Source organism: Rattus norvegicus, chromosome 1, assembly GCF_021556685.1.
Source record: "Rattus norvegicus strain SHRSP/BbbUtx chromosome 1, alternate assembly SHRSP_T2T, whole genome shotgun sequence".
NCBI lineage: Eukaryota > Metazoa > Chordata > Mammalia > Rodentia > Muridae > Rattus > Rattus norvegicus.
In genome coordinates this window covers 202,450,626-202,475,672 of record NC_141534.1, presented here as the reverse complement: position 1 = coordinate 202,475,672, position 25,047 = coordinate 202,450,626, and the positions used below count along the sequence as shown (strand labels likewise).

At 46.7% G+C, this 25,047-nt stretch overlaps 1 protein-coding gene across 2 annotated transcripts in view; it reads right to left on the bottom strand.

The window, feature by feature from the left end:
- Positions 1–25,047, bottom strand: part of Dock1 (dedicator of cyto-kinesis 1) — a 509,283-nt gene that overhangs the window by 443,156 nt on the left and 41,080 nt on the right. For both annotated transcript variants that reach the window (NM_001143858.1, XM_087561118.1), the window contains 3 exon segments: positions 1,154–1,209; positions 4,214–4,254; positions 10,467–10,550. In NM_001143858.1, coding sequence (NP_001137330.1) covers positions 1,154–1,209; positions 4,214–4,254; positions 10,467–10,550 — 181 coding nt within the window.

Below are 25,047 nucleotides of genomic sequence, written 5' to 3'. Positions count from 1 at the left end.
AACACACGCCCTTTCATATGTTTTAAAATGCCTTCGAAAAATCACTACTCCTATAGAAGCCGACTTACATAAGGATTTTGACCCTGGCAGAAAGAAGCACATTAAGTGCACACTTCAATTATTTCCGTAACAAGGCAAAACTTTCTCAACTTACTTTGGTCTTCCTTTCAAGAATTCTGCATACAAAACATTTTATCTGTCTGAACAAATTCCATCTTGCAGGTCAGCACCATCCATGGCTCTAAATTATTCCCTTCCCTCTAGTTATGCACCAGGGAAATGCAGGAACCCAAGCCGTCCTTTTCATATGTTAAAAGTACAGTGCTCCGAAAGGCAATTTTGTAATCAGCCAGAGAGATGTCATTATGCAGTAATCATATGATTAGTAATTTTATAATTTACATATTTAACGGAGTGTGAAGATGAGGCAGAGACCAAAAAAGAAGACATTTGAATGCTGTCTTCCCCAGTTCACACCTGGCACACTCGGTCCCTGTTCTAGGAATGTCTTTTAAGGGCCTTACACGTTAGTCTGATGACCTCGGGGCATTATAAATCTCAATTAGCTGACACTCGAATTCACACAGGTCCCACCCTAACAACTGTTCATTCCCCCCTCAACTCTTCTAGATTTCTGGGGGGTAGGGGGGAGACTCAGAGAAGGGTCTAGGGTGGTCATTCTCAAATGAGGTAGCTCATAGATGCCCACACCTCCCCAAAATGACTTCAGCCTCAAAGAGATGACCACAGCTAAGGCTTGAACTCTTTAAGGGGCCAAAGCAATGATCAACACGACTGAGCCACAAATCCCTTTATTGTCCTAAACCATCATGGTCAAACAGAGCTATTATCTTTTATAATGAGCTATTTTTCTATCTTTAACTGGTATTTATACGTGCATCTGTGTGGGGCTGTGTGTATTTGAGTCTAAGAGCCTTTCTGGAGTTACAGGTAGTTGTGAGCTACCAGACATGGGTGCTGGAAACCAAACCCAGGTCCTCTACAGAAACAGTAGGCGCTCTTAACCAGTGAGCCACCTCTGCGGCCCCACTATTATTATCTTAACCCCCACGTCTTACACTACCACATATTTGACAGCAGTGCCACGTGACATCATCTAATTCTTCATTTAAATATCAAGAAAAGAACTCACCCTTTTCCTTCAACAATGGCTTCTTTAAGATGAATATACGAAGCAGGAAATATACCCTTTGAGGGAGAGAAAAAGAGTTTTTATTATCAATGTGAATACTGATTGCAAAATCAAACAATAGCCCCAAAAGAGGAGGGTATAGGGGGGTTGGATCACCATTAATTTTGCAAGCGTAAGCACGACATACAACACAACGAAGAAAACACAAGGCACAAAAGAGAATCTCCCAATCAGCTTGCATTTCAGACTGTGCAGATGTCTTAGCAGAAAACAGAGACGTGTTTGCAAAGCAACAATTTTATAAGGGCTCAAGAAAATGTTCTCCTCCACAGGTTGCCCCTCCTCTCCACTGCTGACCTTGAAATTGGAGCAGGCAACAAGTCTGAGGCCAGAAACCAATTGTGATGACAGGCTGTAACAGATCTCCCTTCACAAAATGACAAGACGCCATCGGAAGTTGTTTAAACCACTGATTGTCGCATGTCCACTGACCACTGAGGGACAACCTGGAACCTTCCTCATCAGTCTCCATATGAAGTAGACAATGGTAAAAGGCCAAAGGTGGGTGAAATTCAACCCATCTGCAGAAGTGCTGAGGGAACTTGCTGGTCTATGCTTCTACTGTCCTCTGACTCTCCTGTGTGCAGTGTAAACATCTGTGTATGTACAGACAGACGCATGCTTAAAGGAGCAGGTCTCTTGAGAAGAACTTCAACTTCAGACATTGGTCTGTGAAATGCCAAGAGCACTTTTCCAAGACCTAGTTCGTGGGATCTAGAGCAGCACAAACCAGTGACTCTCAGAGGCTTGGGCTGAACAAGCCAGAGATGACTGGTGCACATAACAGAAATGAAGTTAGTGCCCTAGTGATTCAAGGTAATCTATTGAGGGAAGCGTGTAGATGCACATGCAACATGCATTTTCTCTGTAATGTGAATAGATGTGGGTTTAGAAGGTGGTGAGACAACACATAAACCACTCCAACCCTGTCAAGTCCACAGACAGAAATCCCTCAGCCTCAGCACTCAACATCATGAAGCCCAAGGAGAAATTATAGCTGGATGAGACTGGACATGCCTGGAGATTTGAAATGAGTCACTGCCCATCCCAACTACACATCTGTGAATATCTAGACAGAGAAATTTCACACAAGGCTCTCAACCAAGACTCCTAGGGGCCTTGTTGCTTCTCTCCATCTGTTTAGGGACCATGCCACACAACTGCAACCAAACGATAGCCTCTGCAAGGCTTTGAAATCCTCATCAGCCAATGGGAATGTCAGGTAGAAAACAACCACACCCTTTTGCAGCATTAGAGCATCATGAGGTAGAAGGCCTGGGTCTCCTGGGGCCAGGCAGAAAATGCTGTCATTGAAAAGCACTAGAACAGTGGTTCTCAAGCTACGGGCAGCAACCCCCTTGGGGTAGCATATCAGATGTCAATATTAGAATGCATAACGGTAGCAATGGTACAGTTATGAAGTAGCAGTAAAAATAATGTTATGGCTGGGGGTCCTCACAACATGAGGAACTGTATTAAAGAGTCACAGCATTAGGGAGGGTAAGAACCCCTGCATTAGAATAGTGGGAGAGCCCAAGATGGGGATATGGTTGCCAGACAACATATAAACATTAAGGAAAATGAGAGCCTTCCTGCTCCTCACAGCGGTGCGGCTCTGTCCCCTGTAATAAAGGAGTAGGGAGGGGAAGTCAACGCACAATCCTAGCTGTGGAGGTGAGTGCCTGTGTATGCACATGCATGTAGGCTTGCCTGTGGAGGTCAACTTCAGGTGCTCCTCGGGAGCCATCCACCTTGCTTTTTGAGACAAGCCTGGTTGGCCAGTAAGCTCCAGATAACTTGTCTCAGCCTCCTTCCCAGGGCTCCAACTATAAGCATATTGTAAGGCTTTTAACATTGGTGCTAGGGATAGAACTCAGGTCCTCAGGGCAAGCACTTTACCACCGAGAAACCCTAATACTCCTAATGCCTTGCTGCCTGAAGTCTTCAACCATGGTTCCCCCAATCTGCACATTTCACGGGTGATATGCATTAAAGGAGGCTTCACAGCTTCATGGAACTCTAGCCCCGCTGGCAAAGCCCAGGCCTCTGAGGATGCAGAGCAGGGACACCCTGGTATGGGAATCACTGGGATTCCAAAGTCCTATTACAGACTGGAGATCACAACAGAGTCCAGTTGGATACAGCGGCAATGAGAGGCCAATTCTGAGAAGGAAAATGAACCATCTGTCAACCACAATCAGATATTAAAAGGTCCAAGTTGACATGGATAGACTAACCACAGCTTAGCATGGACATTACTGCAATCCCATAGAGCTACAGAGTAAGAGAGAAGAGTCATAATTAGGTTTGGTGAAGCTAAGAATGTCGAAGCCACACACCCTGTGGATGGGAGCGCCCTTCATAATATCTGAGGAGTAAATAGCATGTTTTTGATCCGGATATTCATAGAAACACACATGCAAATCACCCTGGAAAATCAGGCTCTTTCAATTTGACTAAGCCAGTCTGAAAACTGCCATAAGGCAGGAGGGAAATGGCCATGTGTGAGCTTTGCAAACTTGCTAATTTATCAAAGATAATATGAAATTGAAAACGGTTGGAGGCATTTTACTCTTCCGAAGGGATTATACTCAGTTCGTGGCTACACATAGTGGTCCAACAAGATGCAAAATTCTATCAGGACGGACCAAAACAATTCTCCCTTCCATGAGTAGAGGTCAGTGCCACATCTCAACAATTCATTCCTGGCACTAACCACCTAGCTGAAATGTCTTTTGTGGGGACAGGTTCTCACTAGGTAGACCAGGGTAGCCTAATACTGAGATTCTAGATATGCAGCAACATTCCTAGCAGAAGCTGTGATTTCTGTGGGCATCCTTATTCAGAAGAATCCAACTCAAGGTCATTTTTTTATCTCAGCCTATATATATGTTAAATTCAAGAAAGAGATAAGTATCATTCTTAGATGTAAATAAGACGGAATTGATTTCCTCTTGTGGTTCGATTTATGAAGAGACATGTTTAATGGAAAAGACTTACCTTTTTAGACTTTTTCCTTAAGGTGTAGCCTCTGTACCACCCTAAACAAATACAGAGGTGAAATGGTTAGCAAAGGAGACGCAGCATCGTCCAAGCAAAACCTTCAAGTTTTGCAGAAGTCACTGCCCTACAGACCAGAGAAAGACAAACATCCTGATGACATTGAGGAGTCCCACAGGCAGGGCTTGCTCCCTGCACATGTTGACCACCCCACTTCATCTCTGTCTGCCTCATTGGTCTATCATCAACAATCAGAAGTTAAGCCCTAAAAGAGGCTTTGTTCCCAGCAGAATCCTTGTGCATGCTCACTGCCCTCCCTCCCCCCATCTGCTGATCTGGCTCAAGATCTCTCCAGGCACAACTTCCAGAGTCTGGAATCATCAAAGCCGCACAACAGAAACCCTATTGAGAGCCCACTTCCTTCCTCTGTAAAGCTCTACCCTGGGGCAGTCTGAGTCTCACAAAGTACTTCTGTGGCAAGGACAGCTCACAAGGAAGTACCAAGGCCAAGCACTCATAGACCTCTGCCCCCTTAGGGGTTGGCCTGACTCCAACTTCCTCTCCCTTCCATACTGCAAGAGAAGGAAAGTGGGCAATGGAAAGAGAGACCCTTGAACTGCTCATTCACATCAAGTGCTCAATGGGTGAATCCTTCCCAGCAAATGACACACCATCTGTGCTGCCTTATCTCCAAAAGTTCATCCCTAAGGATGATAAGAGGCCCATGGCCATGGACCCATCTCCCTACAATCCCACCAGGCAAAGAAATCAGGTAGATATTTTCTTACAAAGATTATAGGCTTAGTCCCGGCCACCTTGCTTCTAGAAAGTAACTCACAAGGTCAAAGACATCCTATAACTATTGATGTTGTTGCTGCTGTTGTTTGTTTGTTCCACAGTACCCTGAAGGGCATCAGGTAGCATTTGGAGGTGAGCTGGGTAAATTCTGAGAGAGAGTCAACAACATGGAGACTTATATACTCCTACGCACCAGACCCCAGAGACTAAAGAAACCCAAAAGAGCAGGACACGATACAAAAAGAAAGGAAGGAAGGAAGGGAGGAAGGAAGGAAGGAAGGAAGGAAGGAAGGAAGGAAAGAAAGAGAGAGAGAGGGAAGGAGGAAAGAAGGAAGAAGGGAGGGGGGAAGGAGGGAGGGAAAAAAAGAGGGAGAGAGGGAGGGAGGATGGACAAACAGATGGACAATTCATGGCAGCATTGTGTCCTTCAGCCCTCTCAGAAAGTAATCATGAAGAAAGTGGCTATAAACAGCTGCTGACATGAATAGTAGCCTCGAGTGACAATCAGAAAGACATATCCAGAAAGGGGAAGGGGAATTCCAGGAATCTTGGAAGGGCCACATGAATCTGCTCTGCTCTTTTAACATGAGGACCAAACACACTGCGTAGGGATATAGCCTGTTCTAAATGTTGTGTCCAAATATCAAACATTCCGATAGCCACTGTCAGATCAGAGGTTTCAGCTAGACTAACCTGGAATCAGTGCCCACAGTTACAGCACTATAGGCTCCAGGCAAATGGGGCTGTAATCTAATGAGTTATGCAAAGCCTGTACCACTCAGTCTAAAAGGACTGTCCTTTATACTGCAATGTCCTTCCCACACATTCAGCATTAGTAGTATGCCCCTTTTTCTCTGAAAGTGACAAAGGACTGATGTCCCAGAATATCAAAGAAAGACCGCAGGGGGGCAAGGGAAGTCAGCAACCAAATGTAAAAAGGGATCAAACTATACAAATGATTCATCAAAGAAACCCAACAACCTACGCACATGTGAAGAGAACCCAAACTTATTACTAATCAATGAAGCAAAAACTCAACAACCCCCTACCACTGCTCCAAAATAAAAGTGGTGGAAATCAGGGCATTCAGAGCATGGCAGCCTAGGCTCAGAATTCGGTGTAGACAGCAGCTATTAGTGACCCCCCCACCCCACCTTACCCCCATAAAAACCAGGAACCCTATAGCAACCAGCAGACTGTCCTAGTGAAACAGCCTGAAGACAGCCTTATCCCTGCACAACAGAATACACACAAGCACTCCTGGCAACCGGATCATGGAGACCGGAGCTGAGACCACCTGAGCTTCCTTTACTGTCTGCAGAACAGGAGGCAATGCTCACAGGGCAGACAGGGCCTAAGACTAAAGATGCTCAGACAAAAGAGCAAAACAAGAGAAGGCAGAGAGACAGGAAAGCTGTAACACACCCAACTAAGGTAAAATCATACCCAACACACATAGGGCATGAACCCAGGCACAAGAAAGGGTTTGGTGGTGGTGGAGGTGGTGGTGGTAGTGCAGTTGGTAGTGGTAGTGGTGGTGGTGATGGAGGTGGTGGTGGTGATGGTGGTGGTGGTAGTGGAGGTGGTGGTGGTGGTGGTGCAGTTGGTAGTGGTGGTGGTGGTAGTGGAGGTGATGTGGTGGTGGTGGTGGTGGTGGTGGTGGTGGTGGTGGAGATGGTAGTAGTGGAGGTGGTGGTGGTAGTGGAGGTGGAAGTGGTGGTTGTGGTGGTGGTGGAGTTGGTAGTGGTGGTGGAGGTGGAGGTGGTGGTTGTGGTGGTGGTAGTGGTGGTGGTGGTGGTGATGGTAGTGGTGGTGGTGGTGGTGGTGGTGGTGGTGATGGTAGTAGTGGTGGTGGTGATGGTGGTAGTGGAGGTGGTGGTGGTGGTAGTGGAGGTGGTGGTGGTTGTATTGGTGGTAGTGGTGGTGATGGTGGTGATGGTGGTGGTGAAGTTGGTAGTGGTGGTGGAGGTGGAGGTGGTGGTGGTGGAGGTGGTGGTGGTGGTGGCGATGGTGGTGTCTGGTTTGTTTTGGTTTGGGGGACAGAGGTATTTCCAGTGTTTGGAGGGGCTGAGTTACAGCAGTCAGAAGAGAACTCTTTGACGTAGCATAGCTAGCTGACAGTTTCTTTTCGTCATGGCACTTTAAGCTAAGTGTTCTGCACGAGTTATTGCTTCATCAAGCGGGACCCTTTCACTTGTCACCAGAGCCTTCCTACACACACCAATTACACACACAGCCGCTGCTCATGACCCACAAGGTACCTAAGACAAGCAGGGCCAAGGCACACTGAGTGATGCATGCAAGGGATCTTAGTGTGAAGAGGAGGGTGTCACCATGGGTATGAAGGGATGTGACCAAATGGCTATGAGAGGAAGGGACAAGCCTGGCAAAAGAGATGCTCAGATAGCAGATAAGACACTTAAGAACAACTCCCACACGGGATTTGATGCTGCCCTTCATGTAATCAGCCCTTCCGTACCAAAAAGAGGCATCCACTGGAAAAACAGACATACATAGCAGAAATACAGTCCTGAGCTCAGGGAGGCGACAGGTCAGCATAGGAAGTTGGCCAATCATTTCGGAAGAATATATTGCATTTAAATGTCTGAATTAGGTTTAGCTGTAACAGCCACATCAAAAAGATAATTTCTTAACCTTTGTACAATTCTGCAAGCTTCCCCAGAAACAGCATCCAGCCCTGGGGCACAGCACCAGAGTCCCTTCTAAGCAGCTGGGACTTGTGCTCACATGTGACTGGTTAGCTCTCAACACTGGACATGACTGTAAGGCAAGAACTGGCACTGAGTAGACACTGGAAGTTCTGCCCACCTCCACAGTGCTGTGACCTTAAGGTAGGTAACTTTCTTGGCTGTATCAGGCCTGTCCAACCTTTTAACAGTGCTGTCTACAGCATTCATGTTAAAAGAGCACTCAAGTTTTTACAATTAAAAAAGGCAGTGAGAGAAAAGTCTCCTAACGGCTTAACTACACTTAAGATGTATGTAGGGGCTGCACTGGGAGCTGTCCTCACCTGCATATGGCCTATGGGCTGCAGTTAGACACCTTCCACCTCATCGAGCCTCAGAGAGCAGCAATTAACCATAACTAGAAGGTAAAGGTGGCCTTTGAACTGCGTGTAATAAAGACTAATCATCTTAAAAGGAGAAGGGAAATGGGAGGTGGAGAAAAGAAGCAATCCAACCCAGCATGGAGCACAGGGAGACTGGGTGAGCCGTTTAGATGTTAGAGTTTTTGCCGCACCCTATATGATGATTCCTGGACCATGAAAAGAAAATCAAGATTGATAAACAGAAGGAAAGAGAAAGAAGAGAGAGAGAGAGGAGGGGGGGGGGAGAAAGTGGAAAAGAGAGAAAGGTGGATACTGAGCCAACCTTTTGGTTCTTTTTTTTTTTTTTTTTTTTTTTTTCGGAGCAGGGGACCAAACCCAGGGCCTTGCGCTTCCTAGGCAAGCGCTCTGCCACTGAGCCAAATCCCCAACCCCCTGAGCCAACCTTTAAGACAAGCCATGAGCCTAAAGCAAGAGTTCAGGGAAGCCCTGGCAATGGTATCTTTATTTGATGACAAAGACCCCAGTTTCCGGAAGATGCAGTTAATGTATTTCTCGAACCAGAGTCTACCTAGAAGTTAGCTGCCTGCCCAGGAAGGGAAACGCATTTTATGTAAAAGAGCCTTTTGTAAAGCGAGTGGTGGTTAAATAGGAACCAAGACTGGCCTGCAAATTAATCCTGGCTGAAGACTGGAAGTCAAAGCCACCACCAGGTTATTGTGAGGTTTGTGTAGAACAAGGCCCACTGACTGAGGATGGCAGGGCTAGGAGGGGACAGTCTCCTCCAGAAGTAAAGACTGACACTCCTCCACACAGCCAGGCACCCCGGGAAATCATTAACTATTCAGGGAAGAACAAGGCTCCGAGGTGAGGACCCAGGGATCCCACATTCAAGTAGCTAGGGGGCAATTAAAAAAATAAAAGAAACCTATCAGCATTTCCCTTCAGATCAGAAAAAGTGCCTGAGATGAGATGCCTGATCCTTCACCTCGACTTAATTTCTCCCTCTTTTTCCTCGAAGCCACTGGCAATCTGTACTGGGAGCAGATAAGGAAATCCAACTGTCAGCTGTCAAAGCTGAAAACAAGCAGACGGAGCCCAGCACAGCCAGCCACTCATTCGCTTTGGGGCTGCCATTCGCCAGGCTGCAGCGGCTTCCATGCCAATAGCGTCGCCTCCCCCATCCCCCACGCAGTCTGAAGCGTAAACGGTGCAAATGGAACGGAGTTCTGAGTCTCCCTGCATCAGATGAAGAAATGAGGGGCAAGCATGAGTTTTTAATAGGGTTCTGCTTCTCAGCCATGTCTCTGAGGGACACAGGAGCCAGTCCCTGCTTGCCCGGCTGGCAAGCGCGGAGCACAATTCACTCCTGTGCAAAGTGGAGTGTGAAGACTTCTCTGGAAGTTCAATTTGTTGGTTACTATGAGATGTCTACAGTTTCCTCTCTCACTTGTAAGACTTTCGCTGAACCCGATCTAAAAGCAATTTGGTTATTTAAATCAGGTTCCGGGACTCAAACACTGCTTAGGACTCATCTTTCCCGGCAGAAAAGGAAGCCAGCAGGCACAGAAACGCCAACCTTAAGGAAACTTTAGTGAGCAATGCCTAAAAAGAGAGAAGAAACAAAGCAAGCCCATCGCTGCCCCTGCTGCCCCTACACGGGGTAACAACCACGGCAGAACATCCACTGTGGCTCGCAGAATGTTCACGGCACCAACCATGAGCGCTTGTTGCAAAAACCAAGAGCATCGGAAAAGCCACAATTGCTTCCCTGAACCATATCCCATATAACTGGTGATCTGTTCACCCTGAAGAAAATGGGGGTCACAGACAAAGGAAAAGGTCAGCAAATAAGGCATGGCAGCTGCAGTTTCCCCTGAGACAAGCTGTTAACAAGTCAAAGTTAAAAGCTTAAAAAAAAAAAAAAAAAAAAAAAACCTACTCAAAGCACTCATCACACATATCAGATCAACAAACTGAATTCCCCAAATCTGCTTCTCACCAAGTCAGTTTCAGTCAAAATTCACACACAGCCCTTTGATCCCAGCATTTGGGAGCCAGAAGCAGTTGGATCTCTACACAGAGAAACCTTGTCTCAAAAAACAAAACTAACGAAACAAATAAACAAACAAACAAAAAAAAGATTTGCATACATGTGCAAAATAACGAGCCAGGGAGAAGCACTTAGGGGTTAAAATATGTTAAGTTTTAAGCTGACCTTAATAAAGCTTCATTTAACAATGCTGCCCCAGCAACCTTTGCCTGGAAGAACATCTATATGTGGGGAAAGTGTCCTGAGCACGTAGCACCCTGACAGGGAAACACTTTTCCAGAGAAGGCCCTGAAGCATCCCAAACCCCCAGACCAAAAGCATCAAGCGACACTTACCTTCATAAGTTTCTAGGATGTGCACCGTGTCTCCTATTTGTAAGGACAATTCATCAGCTCCCCTGGCATCGTAGTTATAAAAAGCTGTAGGAGAGATGGGGGAATGCATTAGCAGAAGTAGAAGTGATTATTTTCAACCTTGTGATATATCCTATCTTGATAAACTCACATGGGCAGCCTTTGCTTCCATACACAAAAAGGAAAGGGCTCATCTTAAACATGAGGGAATTCATAGCTATTCCTGACTCCAAACAATACTTTTCTTTATCATGGGAAGAGAGGGTGATTTCTTTAAGTATGCAATTCTGGGCTTTGTTAATACCCACAATGCTATGCAACCGTCACCCCTAATTTCCAAAGTGTTTCCCCAATACCACAAAGAAATCCAGTTCCCACCCAGCAGTAGCCCCAAGTCTCTTTTTCTGTGGCATGATAAAACACTAACCAAAAGCAATGTATGTTACTGTAGTTACACACTGCAGCCACCATTGAGAGAAGCCAGAGCGGAGGCTCCAGTTGAGAACCCGGAAGTAGCAATTGAGGTGGAGACCTTGGAGAAGCCCTGTTCACTGGGTGGCTCCCAGCCCCACATTCAGCTCTCTCTCCCACACAGCCAAGCTTCCTGGGATGGTACTGCCTTCAGAGTGCTAGGCTCTCCCTTCTCAATAGCAACTAAGAAAATGTGATTTGGATGAAGGCAACTCCTCAACCGGGGTCCCCTTTTCCAGCTGTGTGAAGGTGACATTAAGGCTAACTCTAACAGCCATGGTTAGCCCTATCTGGCCCACTGTGAGTTTAGATGACACTGAAGTCCTTTATTGAATTGGGAGGTGATTTGCTTTTTCTGCAAAGAGCAATGCTCAGCTTCTGAGTCCTTTCTAAAATGTCAAAGCAGGGGCGCTTGACTCGGGCTCACAAAACATCTCAAGCATCAAAACACACATCACACACACACACATACCTGGAAAATTCCATTTTCTCAAGTATTTCCCCCAAATTCATAAACTGTAAGTGTCCCCAACTGGCAAAGTAGGTTGTTACCAGTTATTAAGTTTATTTAGCGTTTTATAGTGACTCTTTAACAGGAGATGTCGGCAGCAGGTAAAGGCAGCCCAGAGCAGATGCTGGGTTTCCCCAGTTCAGCACAGCCATATTCTTAAGCCTTTAGGAACCATAAATGCTTTTATATCACTGCCGTTAACAGCATCCCTTCTAGGATGCTTACTCAGTTAGAGATCCGGGGAAAAAAAAAGTCAGACATACTAAAAATGAAATAAAATGAACACATCGAGTGTAAATACATCTGGGCATGTGTGAACATGCAAAACGTATACATATAATTTTTTTTCTTAGTGTTTCCCCACAAAGAACCCTACCTATTCAGAAACAGTGAAAAGCCGGCCGAGAATCCCATGCACAAACTCCAAAGACATAAATGTAACGTGGAAATGAGCCTCCAGATCCACAGTCCTATCTGTGTAGGCTAACGCAGCTCTATGATTGGCATGTGGCCCCAAATCACCGGTCAAGAACACAGCACTGGCCCCAATCCTGCACTCAAGTAAATGCTGAAGACTAAATAACTCAGAAGTTACAGTAAGTTAAAGCACTCCACAATGTAAGAATATCTAACAAAGGAATATGGCGGATAAAACAATGACACTCTAAAGAAATTACCATCTGAATTCCCAGAGCTCAGTACGCATGTTCCCAACATGGCCAAAGAGGCCATTGCAGCTGTAACCAAGCTCAGGATTTTCAGATGGGGATATTAATTCTGGATCACATAATTGGCTCAAAGTAATTGCAAAGACCCTTAAGAGAGGGACATAGGTGCTGAGCTCATAGAGTACATACTCATCCACAGCCTTTGTGGACCACAGCCCTTTGTGGACCTGGACTGTGGGACTTCAGATCTCCATAACTGGGGACAACGATCAATAAAGATGTGTTGCTTTAGGGTTCTACATTTGTGGAAAAGTGTTTTAACAGCAAAGGGAGACTAGCAGAAGAAAGAATGTGGGAATTCGGGAGAGAGGGACTGTCTTACAAGCATAAGGACCTGAATTCAATCTCCAGACCCCACAGTTTAAAAAAAAAGCCCAGCTGGGTAGCCTGTTCTTGTAATCCCTCCCCACAAGGGAGAGGTGGAAGCGATAAGATCCCTGGGGCTTGCAGGCCAACCAATTTAGCCTACTTGACAAAGTCCAGGCCACTTCAAGGCCTGTCACAAAAAAACAAGGTGCATGGTGGCTAAGGGACGACCAGCAAAGTTGTCTTTGAGTCTCTATATGGACATGCACACATACACACATGTGTGTGTGCACATACACATACAGAAATGCACAAAATGATTGAAAAGTGGTATTTTGTAATTAACATGTTCACTCCTGAGGACAGCCTGAACTGGTCTCCACTGCAGGAGCATGGATTCAGGCAAGCACATGCCTGTGGTTTCAATTCTCATATGAGATAAACAAGCACAGGGGGGCAAAGCTGTTTTTAAATAAGCCCCAGAGCATTCAGCTTAAGGCTACTTCTGCTTGTGATCAATCTTTCAACATTGCCCTCTTCGGGAATGAGAGGGAAGGAGCACAGGGCCATCTTAGCAAAAGGTTATGGGCAGCAATCAACATCTGGGCTTAACCTGAGGTCACATGATGCTGCAGAGAGATGCGAGCTGGAAGATTTCCCTCATTTTTATCATTGACTAAGTCCCAGAAATTCCTTGCCTGGAAAACATGCTTATTCTGTTTCACTCAGATCTAAGCACATCCATCTTTAGGCCCATTTACCTTTGGTGATGGTGGTGATGGTGTGTGTGTGTGTGTGTGTGTGTGTGTGTGTGTGTGTGTGTGTGTGTGTGTGTGGTGTGTGTGTGTATGTGTGTGTGTGTGTGTGTGTGTGTGCTATATGCACATGTGCACATGTATGTGAGGATGCCCTTACCCATGCAGATGCATGTAGAGGTCCAAAGTTGACTTTAGAATGTCTTCCTCTATCTTTTTAAGGTTGGTCTCTCAATGAAACGGGAAATTTTCTTTTGTGCTAGAGTGGCTGGCCATTGAGTCCCTGGGCTCCACTTGTGTCTACCCGTTAGCACTGGAGTTACAAGCTTGCACCATCATGCCTAGCCTTTTACATGGATGCTAGGGATCCAAATTCAGGTCTTCATGCTTGTACCCACTGAGCCATCTCCCTAGGCTACATTCACCTTTCTTATTGGACCAACTATGGGTGACTTCACCAGGTACCAAGACACAAGGACATAAACTTCTGTATCCTGGACAGTAGCATCCAGTGGAGAAGCGTGACATGGCCCCTATAACAATGGATATGAAGATGTGTGTAGAGACAAGCCAGTCATAGAGCTCTCTGCAGACTGGTGGGTTTTCTTATAATTATTCATTTCTCAAGAACTGGCAGCAACCCAGAATAAATATGGATCTTCTTCCCAAAATATGAAATGAACCCTCTGGTCTGCCTCTCAAATAGCTTATCAGAGACCGGGAAAGCAAAGCCATGACCTCTGTTCAAGTTCCTGATCATCTTGAAAACAGATGTGAGTGGTATCAGGGGATGGTGACACGGAAGCCCAAGAGGAAGAGGGGAATCTTCCAGGCACCAACATTGTTGGTGAGACTGAGGGTGGGTATCCTAGAGTTGATGCTGCTAGAGATAATGACATAATATTGAGCCACCACAAGTACTGTCGCTGCTGGTGATGGCAGCGGTGATGGTGACAGCGATCGTGGTGGTGATGGTGATGGTGATGGTGATGGTGATGATGATGGCGTTGACTGACAGGTACTATGCATGTTCCATGAACCAAGCATTGAGCTACAGCTTCGTGTGGTCAGACTAATTTACTTTTTAAAATATACTTTATACGGTGAGTATAGAATGCTTCTCATTTCCCTCAGTCTGGATTTATACCAGAAAAATCACAATACCCAGCTTTGAACATGACAAACAGGTTGTGCCAACACTGTGCCTTCCTAAGGGTCACCCATATCCAAAATACCCCTTGTGAATTTCTCATTCCTTATTAAAATATCTCCTTAACAAAAAACTGGCTTAACATTCAATCAAGTCAACATAAATCATCACGTTTGCAAAGCTCTGTGACCTCTTGAGGGGAACAGAAACAGCATGGAGTGCCATCTAAGTCCCTCTGTGGAGGAGCAGCAGCCAACTTAACTACTCTCACATGGGAAAACTAAAGGACAGACACCAACCCACTTAGAAGGTGAAAATGGTAGCAGGGTCTGATGGGTCACTCCTTTCACTCAGCTAGTCAGGACCCTACTGTTGGAGGATCACCGGTTCAGAGCCAGTGCCAACTCAAAGACGGCATGAATTACTCAGTGACCCGTCTCAAAATAAGAAGTAACAAGAGAAGAGAGGACATAGCTCAGTGGCAGAGCACTTGTCCAGCAAATGTAAGATCCTGCATTTAATCCTGAGTACTGAAAGGGAGGGGGGAAGGGAGGGAGGGAGGGAGGGAGAGAGAGAGAGAGAGAGGGAGGGAAGAGTGAAATCCATGGCGGGTTTTTTGGCAAGCTTCGAGTGGCTGAAAGCAGCCCTACAATTCCATGTCTTCCCTTCCAGACTGTCTCCCACCCAAACTGCCTGGCCAACCCTCCAGACTCCATGAGAGGCATGGACTCTCTTCTCCTCCAGCACTGCTGACAGCGCTGCACTCTGCCCTCTTTCAGCCTTTCTTCTGAGAGTAGCCACCCAGTAGAGCATCCCAAGCCCTGTGGGCTGTACACTGCCATCTGATTTCACCTCACTCGCCCTTCTCCAGAGCCACCAGAGCTCCCACAGCGTGCCCTGTTCCTGCTGTTCCATACTTCACAGCCTCACTTGTCTGCAAGGCCCACCCCTGACTCCATGTCCTTGCCTGCATCCTAAGTGGACCCCATGGTCTTCCCTTTAATCAAAGGTTTCTGTGCACACCTAGAATAAACCATTCATTACTGAGCCTTCTATCAACTGGGCAGTCCCATGACCTTGCGGAAATGTCTTCCCCTACACCTCCCGAATCCATGACTCCTTAGAGCAGTGGCTCTCAACCTCCCTAACACTGCAACCCTTCAGTACAGTTCCCCATGTTGTGGTGACCCCCAACCATAAAATTATTTTCATTGCTTCTTCATAACTGTAATTTTCTTACTGTTATGAATTGTAATGTAAATATCTGTGTTTTCTGATAGTCTTAGGTGACCCCTGTGAAAGAATCATTCCATGCTCCCCCAAAGGGGTTGTGACCCACAGGTTGGGAGCCACTGTGTTAGTTGAAGGAAGCCTATATTAAGTTTGAAGGCACTCAGCAAAAATCCTGACTTGAGTCAGTTCACAAAGTATCCCTCGTGGGTGGGTTACAGTCGCAGGAAAGAAAACCTTGATGGTTCCTTCCTTCCTCTTTGGGATGCTCTTGACCAGATCCGCAGGCTAGAGGTTTATCCAGTCAATTGCAATACTATTTTGGGTCTAAGGATATCTGTTCTACCTACTCAGCGTGGAGAACCTCCTCACGGCATCTAAGGTGAAGGTTGCCAATTGGCTCAGAGTTCTGTCTGGGTCTCACACACCCTTGCTTGAAACACGATATCAGGATTTCAGGCAGCAGCTTAAAGGATAATTAAATTCTTTCTTCATGCCAATCTGTGAAAATTGGTCACTCTGTTTGTGATCTCAGTCCCTTTATCTTGCCTTCAATGGGAAAAGTGTTCATGGGTACTCCTGACCTCAGAGCTTGAGAAACCATCATGAGAGGATGAAGGCCAGGCTCCCTCCCTTCTGTGCTCCTCCGGGCCCATCTGCCACAGCCAGGAGCCTGTTCTCAAGCCAGGAGAGCACGGTGTGCCATCGGTCTCCACTCAGCTTTTCTCAAGCCCAGACCCACTCTTAGCTAGCCCACTCTGAAGTAACCTTGAGCCTAGAAAGAGCTGGGTCCCCAGGAAGCTGTTAGCAGTTAGTGAGAAGCCTCACCTCTAAGGGGTAACGTTTCCCAGGATAGGCCAGTCAGACAATACTGGGTAGACAAGAATCAGGAAGCACTAACACATATCCTTTGAATTTGACTGAGAGGGAAGAAAGTTAACTCAGTCAGGGAGGACTCTGTAAGCAACACTAGAGATGACGCCTATGGTAACCTCTGCCATCACCACAAAGACAGGGACATACGCATCAGTTCCCAGGGAGCTGCAGGCTGGAATTCCTAAACTGTCCCTTCAAAAGGAGACACTGCTGCATTTGCCCCCAAGTCAAGCAGCTGGCGGAGGCCACAGGGCAAATGTCTCAGGTAGGGCTGGATCACCCAGTCATTTCTACCCTGCTGATTTCTCCCTTCACTTTGAGGCCCTAAAAGACCTAACTGCACTGTCCTGGGACAATTTTCTAATGCTCCTGGCACACCACAGATCCTCTAACACCAGGTGAGAGGATGGATGGGAGGACGCTGCAAGAAGGAAGGAGGATGTCGGGAAGATTCTCGGAGCCAGGCAGAAATGGTAGCATTCGAAGTGCTGTTTCTAAGATGTTTTAAAGATAAAAATAAAAACCGGGCCAGTGAGCTGCCCCAGTGGGTAAAGGCATCCTCTGTATGAGCTTGAGAACCTGAGTCTGACCCCCAGAAGAGAGGGCTGACTGTACAAAGTGGTCCTCTGACCGCAGAATACGTGCCAGGGCACGAGTGCACACATATGCCCACACTGAGAACAAATTCTTAGAGAACAAAAAGAACGGAATACAGATACACTGGACCAGGGAAGAAAACAGCAGCTACACTTGGGAAACTATAAGGTAGAAAGGAATGAAAAGACACGAGCAAATGGAAAGGAATCCATAGTAAGACGCCCACGGTCTTGGAGAGAAAGATTTCAAACTGTCAGCATGTCAGTGGCATCCAGGGCATCTAAAGCTCAGTGCAGTTCTACCGAAACCCCACAAGCAGCCATCACTCAGACTCAAGAGCAGCTAAAGAGATACAGAAAGAGAAAAACAAAGCTGGGCCTCCCATTTTCCTGACTTCAAAGCCACAGCAATAGTGTGGTGCAGGCATAGACACCAATACACAGATCAAGGGACAAGGAGAAAGCCCTGCACACAGGACAAGCAATTACAACAAGGCTTCAAGACCATCCCTAGGGAGAGGTCAGATTTCAACAGATGGTGATGGGAACAACTGGACACCTACGTAAAAAAATCAAACAACCCACAAAGCTGTATCCCCTGGGCATCACAAAAATTAACAAGCTAGAAATGCTTTAAAGTTCTTATGACAAGACATGACATTAAACCTGGAAGACTTCTTGGATACACTACCAAACACAGACAACAGAAGGCAAAATAAAGAGGGCAGATGTCATCAAAGTGAAAAGGAATACATCAGGAGATATTATTCCTACAATCCACAGAAGTAGAGGAAACATTTGCAATTCTAATAAGACGCAGTGTCTTGACTACGGAAATGATTTCGGGGCCAGTGAGATGGCTCAGTTTGTAAAGATGCTTGCTGCCCAACCTGAAGACCTAGGTCCAATCCTCAGGATACACAGGGTAGAAACTTCCTACAAACTGTCCTCTGACCTCTACATATACAACACAATGGGCACAGGACTGCAAGTACGCACACACACACACACACACACACACACACACACGCACACACACGCACGCACGCACACACGCACACACACACACCACCACCACCACCACCACCACACCACTGTGGCACTCACTATGCCATGGCACACGTGTGCTTCCCCGCAAATTAAATGAATGTTTTTAAAACTTCCTACAAGATCAACACGAGAAGTTGTTTTTAAATGGACAAAAGACTCAAACAGACATTTCCCCAGTGAATATAGGCCCACAGGCTCACCAGCACCACTCTCCTCAGGCAGTCATTCCGAAGCCACAAGAAGCTACTGCCTCACGAGCTCTGGGATTGCCATTACCCTTCTACTAAAAGCACAGTCTCAGTGAACGTGAAAAATTCTCAACCTTCCCTACGTGGCATTGACAAGAATGTAAAACAGTTCAGCTGCCACAGAACACCGAATGGCTATAACCTAGCAATGTGTGCACATGACTGTAGTCAAACATCTAAATCCAATGTGTGTATACCAAATATATACACACCTAATGTGCAAATAACCAGGTCAAATACAAGCAGACCACTCGTGTTTATGGGTACACTATTTACAGTCGTCTAAAGACCTGTGTGACTCCAGAAACCTGTCCATCAACAGAAGATAAAACAGATCTGATATATCCAGCCGACTTCCGCTTGGCCTTACGGAAAAGAACATTTTAGCACATTTTGCAACATGGATGTTCACACTCGGTGAAAGGAAAGAGTCTCAAACATCAGGTGCTGAACCTTCCTTTGTTCATATAGAGAAGAGAGGTTGCTGGGAGAAGGTGAACTGGCACTGAATGACAGTTTCACTGAGGAAGACGAGGAGACCTCTGGAGATGGATGGCCGAAATGGTTACCCCTCATCCAGCATATGCTTAACAAACCAGAATTGGATGCTTTCGCTTGATAGAAATGGCAAATTTTACGTAATGGATTTTTTTTTTAAATCACGATTTAAACAAAAATGAAGATGCGATGAGGAGGGCACGGAGCCCTGTGAGAGATGCCTTGATAAATGATGCCTTCACAGAATGGCCATGGACCACTAAGCCAGAATCATAAAGCATCCTCAGGTTCCCTATGCAAACTACAGTGGCTTGGGCAGCCTCCCTACCCAGTTTAGAGCATCAGGTAAGGGAAAAGGACACAGAACTAGGGGAGAGGTGCCCGACACCAAAGCTCACTCCAGTTGCATTTCACTGCATAGCGTCTCATGGAATGCCCCAGATTCTCTGAGGAAGAGAGCTACTTTGCAAGTCACCATGTTCCCTCTGCAGGGTTCGCTACTCTTTCAGTCTCATATCTTTCTTCCTTAGGAGTACAGAGGTTGTTTCCCTGCCAGTAGAGTCCCCTGTGGCCATATTTCATGAACTGTTTGGATATTAGAATCTAGAAACTCATCTAAATAATTTTAAAAAACAGAGCAGGGCACGGCAGGATAAAGGCGCTGTCATTTGTTATTCAATATTTCTTTCTGCCTTTTAAATGGAAACAGGTGGACGGGTAATGGAGATAAGGGAATGAGAGGGAAAATATGAAAGCGTCTTTGCTCCAATTCTAATTGAACTGACAGACACAATTCAAAGACATTTTAATATCGTTCTTCAGAATAAAATATCACTGTCTGCCTTATCCGTGACTATCTTATTACTATCTGGTCCAAAAGGCCACCATGCCAAAATGCACAGGTCCACAGGAAGCACGGTGGGTGCTGGGGAATGTCAGCTTCATTGTGTTTCCATGGTAGGAAAAGTAAAACCCTGTGCTTCTACTTTTCTGGATTTCATAAAGTCAGTCCTGGAATAGAAAATGCCAATCCTCACAACAATGGACTTGTGCAAGCCCACCCACAAAGAAGAAAGAACTCTGAAGGGTGGGGAACTAGCTCAGCTGAGAACCTGAGTTCAATCCCTAGACCCCATGTTAAAAAAAAAAAAAAAAAAAAAAAGGCTAGACTTGCCAATAATCCCAGCACTACGGCGTCAAAGACACGAGGTTCCCAGTGGCTTAATGACAGTCAGTGTGGCCTACAAGGTGAGCTCCAGGCCACTAAAAGATCCTGTCATGAAAAAAAGAATACCTAAGGAATGATGAGCTGTATTCTGACTGCAAACACACACACACACACACACACACACACACACACACAGAGAGAGAGAGAGAGAGAGAGAGAGAGAGAGAGAGAGAGAGAGAGAGAGAGAGAGAGAGAGAAACAGAAAGACAGACCAACCTAGAGGGTTGGGTGAGAGGGGAGAACTTGGCTGAGGGCAAATGTACCTACTCTTACACTGAATTTTGTTCAGTGGCAAAGAGATGGAGACACTAGATAGGGAGGATATCGAATCTCTTTAATCACCTTCAAGACACAACATTAGGAGAGCACAGGCCTCTGACATGTCTGGTGCTTGCTCCTCGGGCATGGGCGCTGCAAACCAGCCACTGAAGACAAGACCCATGGACTCCAACGCTAGAGTCCCCAATGAAGAGTTCTAGTGGAGAACAGGGTGACCAGGACCTCCATCCTACTCATTTGGCTATAAACCTGGCCAGGAGCTCCATTCTCTACAACCTGACTACGTGGTCCTATATAAAAGGCACCGTCTTATAATAAGACTCAGAGACCTGGATCTCCTGGGGAGAGACAGCTGGTCTCTACCATGGGAACAGACAAGCTCAACTCAGAGCCATTTGTGTGACAATACTTGGTGATGATGTCACTTTGCCATATATCCTGCTTGACCTTCCTGAGCATCTGAAAAACTCCAAATGACTTGTCCTGCAGAACACAGGGCCACTCTTTCTCCTCTCCTTACCAATGTCAAATCACAAAGTCTAAAGTTAATGGTAACGGATACAGAATGCTGATTGGCTTTTCTTTCTTTTAGGAGTGTGTGTGTGTGTGTGTGTGTGTGTGTGTGTGTGTGTGTGTGTGTGCCCTGATGGTGGAGTTAAAGACACGTGTGAATAACCTGATATGGGTTCTGAGCACCAACCTTGAATCTCTGGAAGAGTAACACACATATAACCACTGAGCTACCTTACAGACTCACTTCCTCATTGGCTTTCTTAATGACAAGGCTCTGCACACAGTTCAAATTTTGTATGTGTAGGAGGTTACCAGCAAAGCCAGCAATCAAACAGGGGAAGAGTCTAGGCAGGCTTCTTTGTGAAGAGATAAGTCTATATCAGAACACAAAGGCACCCATGAACCACCCACCTCAAGCCTGTGTCCAAGGCTCCCTTCTGCCTGGCCTGGCCTAGCCCCTGTCACCTCAGTATGGAAACCTCCTCACATGCTGTCAGGAGTGTCCCTCAATACTCTGACAAGTCAGTACCAAATGCTGCCTGTGGTTACTGCTCATTACCTGTCATTAAGCAAACCCACTAAGCATAGAAGAGAGTCCACAGCCCTTTCATGCAGTGCCACACTCCGCAATACTGCCGAGACTCTCCTGTTCACATGACACCCTTCTCTGCCACCCTGTGCTCTCCTCTCACAACTATGCTTCACAGTACCCAGCACACAGTGTTTCACAAAGCTGTACTGATATGTCAACAAAGGACTTCGGGGTGACATAAATATGGCCACAATCCTAACCCCACTATTATTAGCTTTAGCTCACATTAGAACCTATAGAGCTAACCTGGAGCGTGACCAGGGAAGGCACTTTCAAACTTCTACCCAGACATGTCCTGAAGGTCCAGCCTCCACACCATGGCATACTTCCTGTCACTTGGCCAAGGGGTACCAAGGAGCCCCCAAGGACTGTGCTCAATGAATCACATTAGCAAGTAAGGGACACAAAGGCCAGCCACCTGGCCTCCTTCCCATGAATACTAGCAGGCATCCATCCCTACAAGAGTCCTAATGGGACCAAAGAGCAAACCAGCTAACACACATGTAGGACTAAAGAGTCCCCAATCCGTTGAAACCAGGAAGAAACCACACACACACTGCATGCTAACACTGTGGTGCCAACAACAGACAGACAGAGAGAGCCTCTCCCTGTATCAGCAGGTCCTGAAGTTCCACCGCAGGTACACAATCATCCTCCTGCCTCCTGAGTCACTCAGAGGTGGCAAACATGATCTGCCAAGGTTCCATGCTGAGGTCCCTATGCATGGCACCTCCCTCCCTTTCCAACCTCCACTGCGCTGCTGGCTCCTGCAGACCACAAGTGTTAGGGAATGCTGCCTCTGCCTCCCATCTTGCCCAAAGAGCAGCAGGCCTACAGACACATTCTACCGTGTCCAGCTTTACATAGGTTCAAGAGATTCAAACTCAAGCTCATGGGCCTCGTGGTTCACTGAGCCATCTCCCTTGCCCACACATGTACTTTTGAAAGAAGACATCCAAATGCCTATCTCGGATAATCAGATCCATGATTCTACACAGGATGCACACCAAAGTAAGATCAGTTCTGAGAAGCTCCTGTGGTGAGGTGGAAGGCAGAGGCAGGAGAACACCGGGAAGCCTGTGGGATGGGGAACACGTGTATTCAGCAGCAAGCGGGAAGAGAGCCGCCTTTCACACAAGGTGGGAAGCAAAGACTGACAGTCAAGGCCATCCTCTGACCTCCGATATGGGCGCCCTCCAGGGAACTATATACTGTTAGGCATGACCTTTGCTAATTCTTGATAGTCACACACATGGAAGCACAAGTCTACCTTCATGTCTGACCTGCTTTCCTGACCTTTTGACACATGTGCGTGTTCATTTTCATTACATAAAGTATGTCACCATGAGTTTACCCATTTCCCTGCTGAAGGGCATCTAAGGTACCTGCTGTGCAGCAAAATCAGGCTGCAATTCCGTCTTTAACCTTCTTAAGAACCTGACTTCAACCAATGGGACTTCAGCCTTGAGCAGGGGAGAGAGCTGTTGGGAGAAGCTGCACACTATAAAAGCATCTAGGAGCAGCACTAAGTCCCCCCAAAGCCTGAGGGTGCCCTCACCCATCCTGCAAGTCAGAGAGGAACAGCACTGGTGGCAGACAGTCCCTGGACAGAACTATCTCATTACCTGAGATGAATTTTGATCCTCTATAGTGTGTTGAAATTCCTCCCGTGTAGTGTTACATTACTTAGCTTTGATAAAAAAAATAAAATAAAATAAAATAAAATAAAATTGAAGATTAAAAAACAATCAAGCCCTCCTTGAGATAAACAATAGAGTGGGACACACAGGGGTGTTAATGAAAGGAGTGCACAGAGGCTGCTGGCGACAGCCCTCCCTGCAGCTCAACTCAGCGCAGAGCTTAGAGCAGTTTCCAGTCATTCTTCTTTCAGCAAGATGACTTGTTAACACGCCAAGGCCTTCGCCTCCTCCTTCCATGAAGAGCAGGCTCCCTCCATACAATTTTCCCACTGTGAACTCAAAGAGCAAGACGGGAGGCGCATGTGTCCGGTACCTGAGAAACAAAGGGCCCCTCCACACTGCCTCCCTGAAGCAAATCCTCCCCTCCACTGCCTCCCTGTAAGGTTCCACTTCAAGGCTAGCAGGCCCATCACTCTAGCTGAGACCAACACTGGGACCTGAAAGACCAAGCCAAGCTCAACCCCAAGCCCCAGCTCTGCACCTTTCTTTCTCACTCTGAAACAGAGGGACAAGAGCCACCACAGCACCTGTGGGTGAGGATGAAATGTTGCCTAGGAGGTCATACCAGTCAGTGCCACTCCAAGCCTGTAATCACTGAATATCTTCAACTTAATGAAGGAATAGGGGTGCCAGGAAGGGGGCTCAGTGGGTTAAGTGCTTGCTATGCAAGCATGAGGACCCGAGTTTGCAATCCTGGCACTTACATAAAAGCCGGCATTGTAGAACACAACTGTAAACCTGAAACTGGGTGATGGAGACTGGCTCAAGGTTCAGTGAGGGACCCTGCCTCAAAACATAAGAGGGTAAGTGATCCAGGAAGATGTCAAATGTCAACCTCCACACTCTGTGGATATACATGTGGGCACATCCATCCGCCCACACAGCATATAATACACAGAGAGAGTCAGAGATTGGGGTCTATGAGGAGCTGTCTCCCCAAAGCACAAAAGCAGGTAAGTGAATGCAACACTCCAGACATCTGTATCCTACGTCCTCCTCTTGGTCCCCGCCCTACCCCAGGGCCTCTCTTCCCTGTCAACTACGAGGGTGTTCGTGTCTAAGCAATGCTTACAGGACTATAAGATGTAGACTCAGTGCGTTAAAGGTCCAAGGTCACTCTTAGAGCCTAGAGGTCAGAACCAGCAAAAGCCTCACTCTTCAGGGTTAATCCTAGGATTTCCTAAGCATTGGCTGAGGCAAGGGCTGCACTGGAGGGGAGGAGCTTCTGGGACACATTTGCATACTCGGATGCTAGTGGCCCAGCAGCCAACACACTGCCCTCTTGTTCCCAGGCAGAATCAACACTGGGCTCCAGCAGCTGGGGTTTGTCCCAGATGCTCTGCTGCTGAGAAGAGGGACAGTCTGCACTTCAGAGAGACCCATGCCAGCACATCTGAGGGAGGAAGCCCAGAGCCTGGTTTGGTTGGACAGGCACCTGTCTTTTCTGTCTGTTGTAGGAGGAAGGAGGCCTAGGTGGAACTAACTCCTGCCTTCAGCACTGTGGAGTGAGGAACCAGTGCGCAATCCTGGCTCCCAGAGGACGCGAGACAAATCTTGCCTTAGTTAAACACTTGATAAATTTGTCTCTCCTGGACGGTGCCCAATAACACAGAGAAGACAGTGTGCCGTAATTGGGAGTAGTGTTTGCGGTGGGCTGCCTGAACACTGGAGGCTAAGAAATACTCGCAAGCATTATGTAAAGGGGACTGCCAGGGGTGAACACTGAGAACTGAACAACTGAGACCTGGGGAAGAGTCACAGCCCGCCTACAGTACATGGCCCAAACAGACACTAGGAACCTGGTGCATGGTGGCCTATGGTTGTAACCTCAG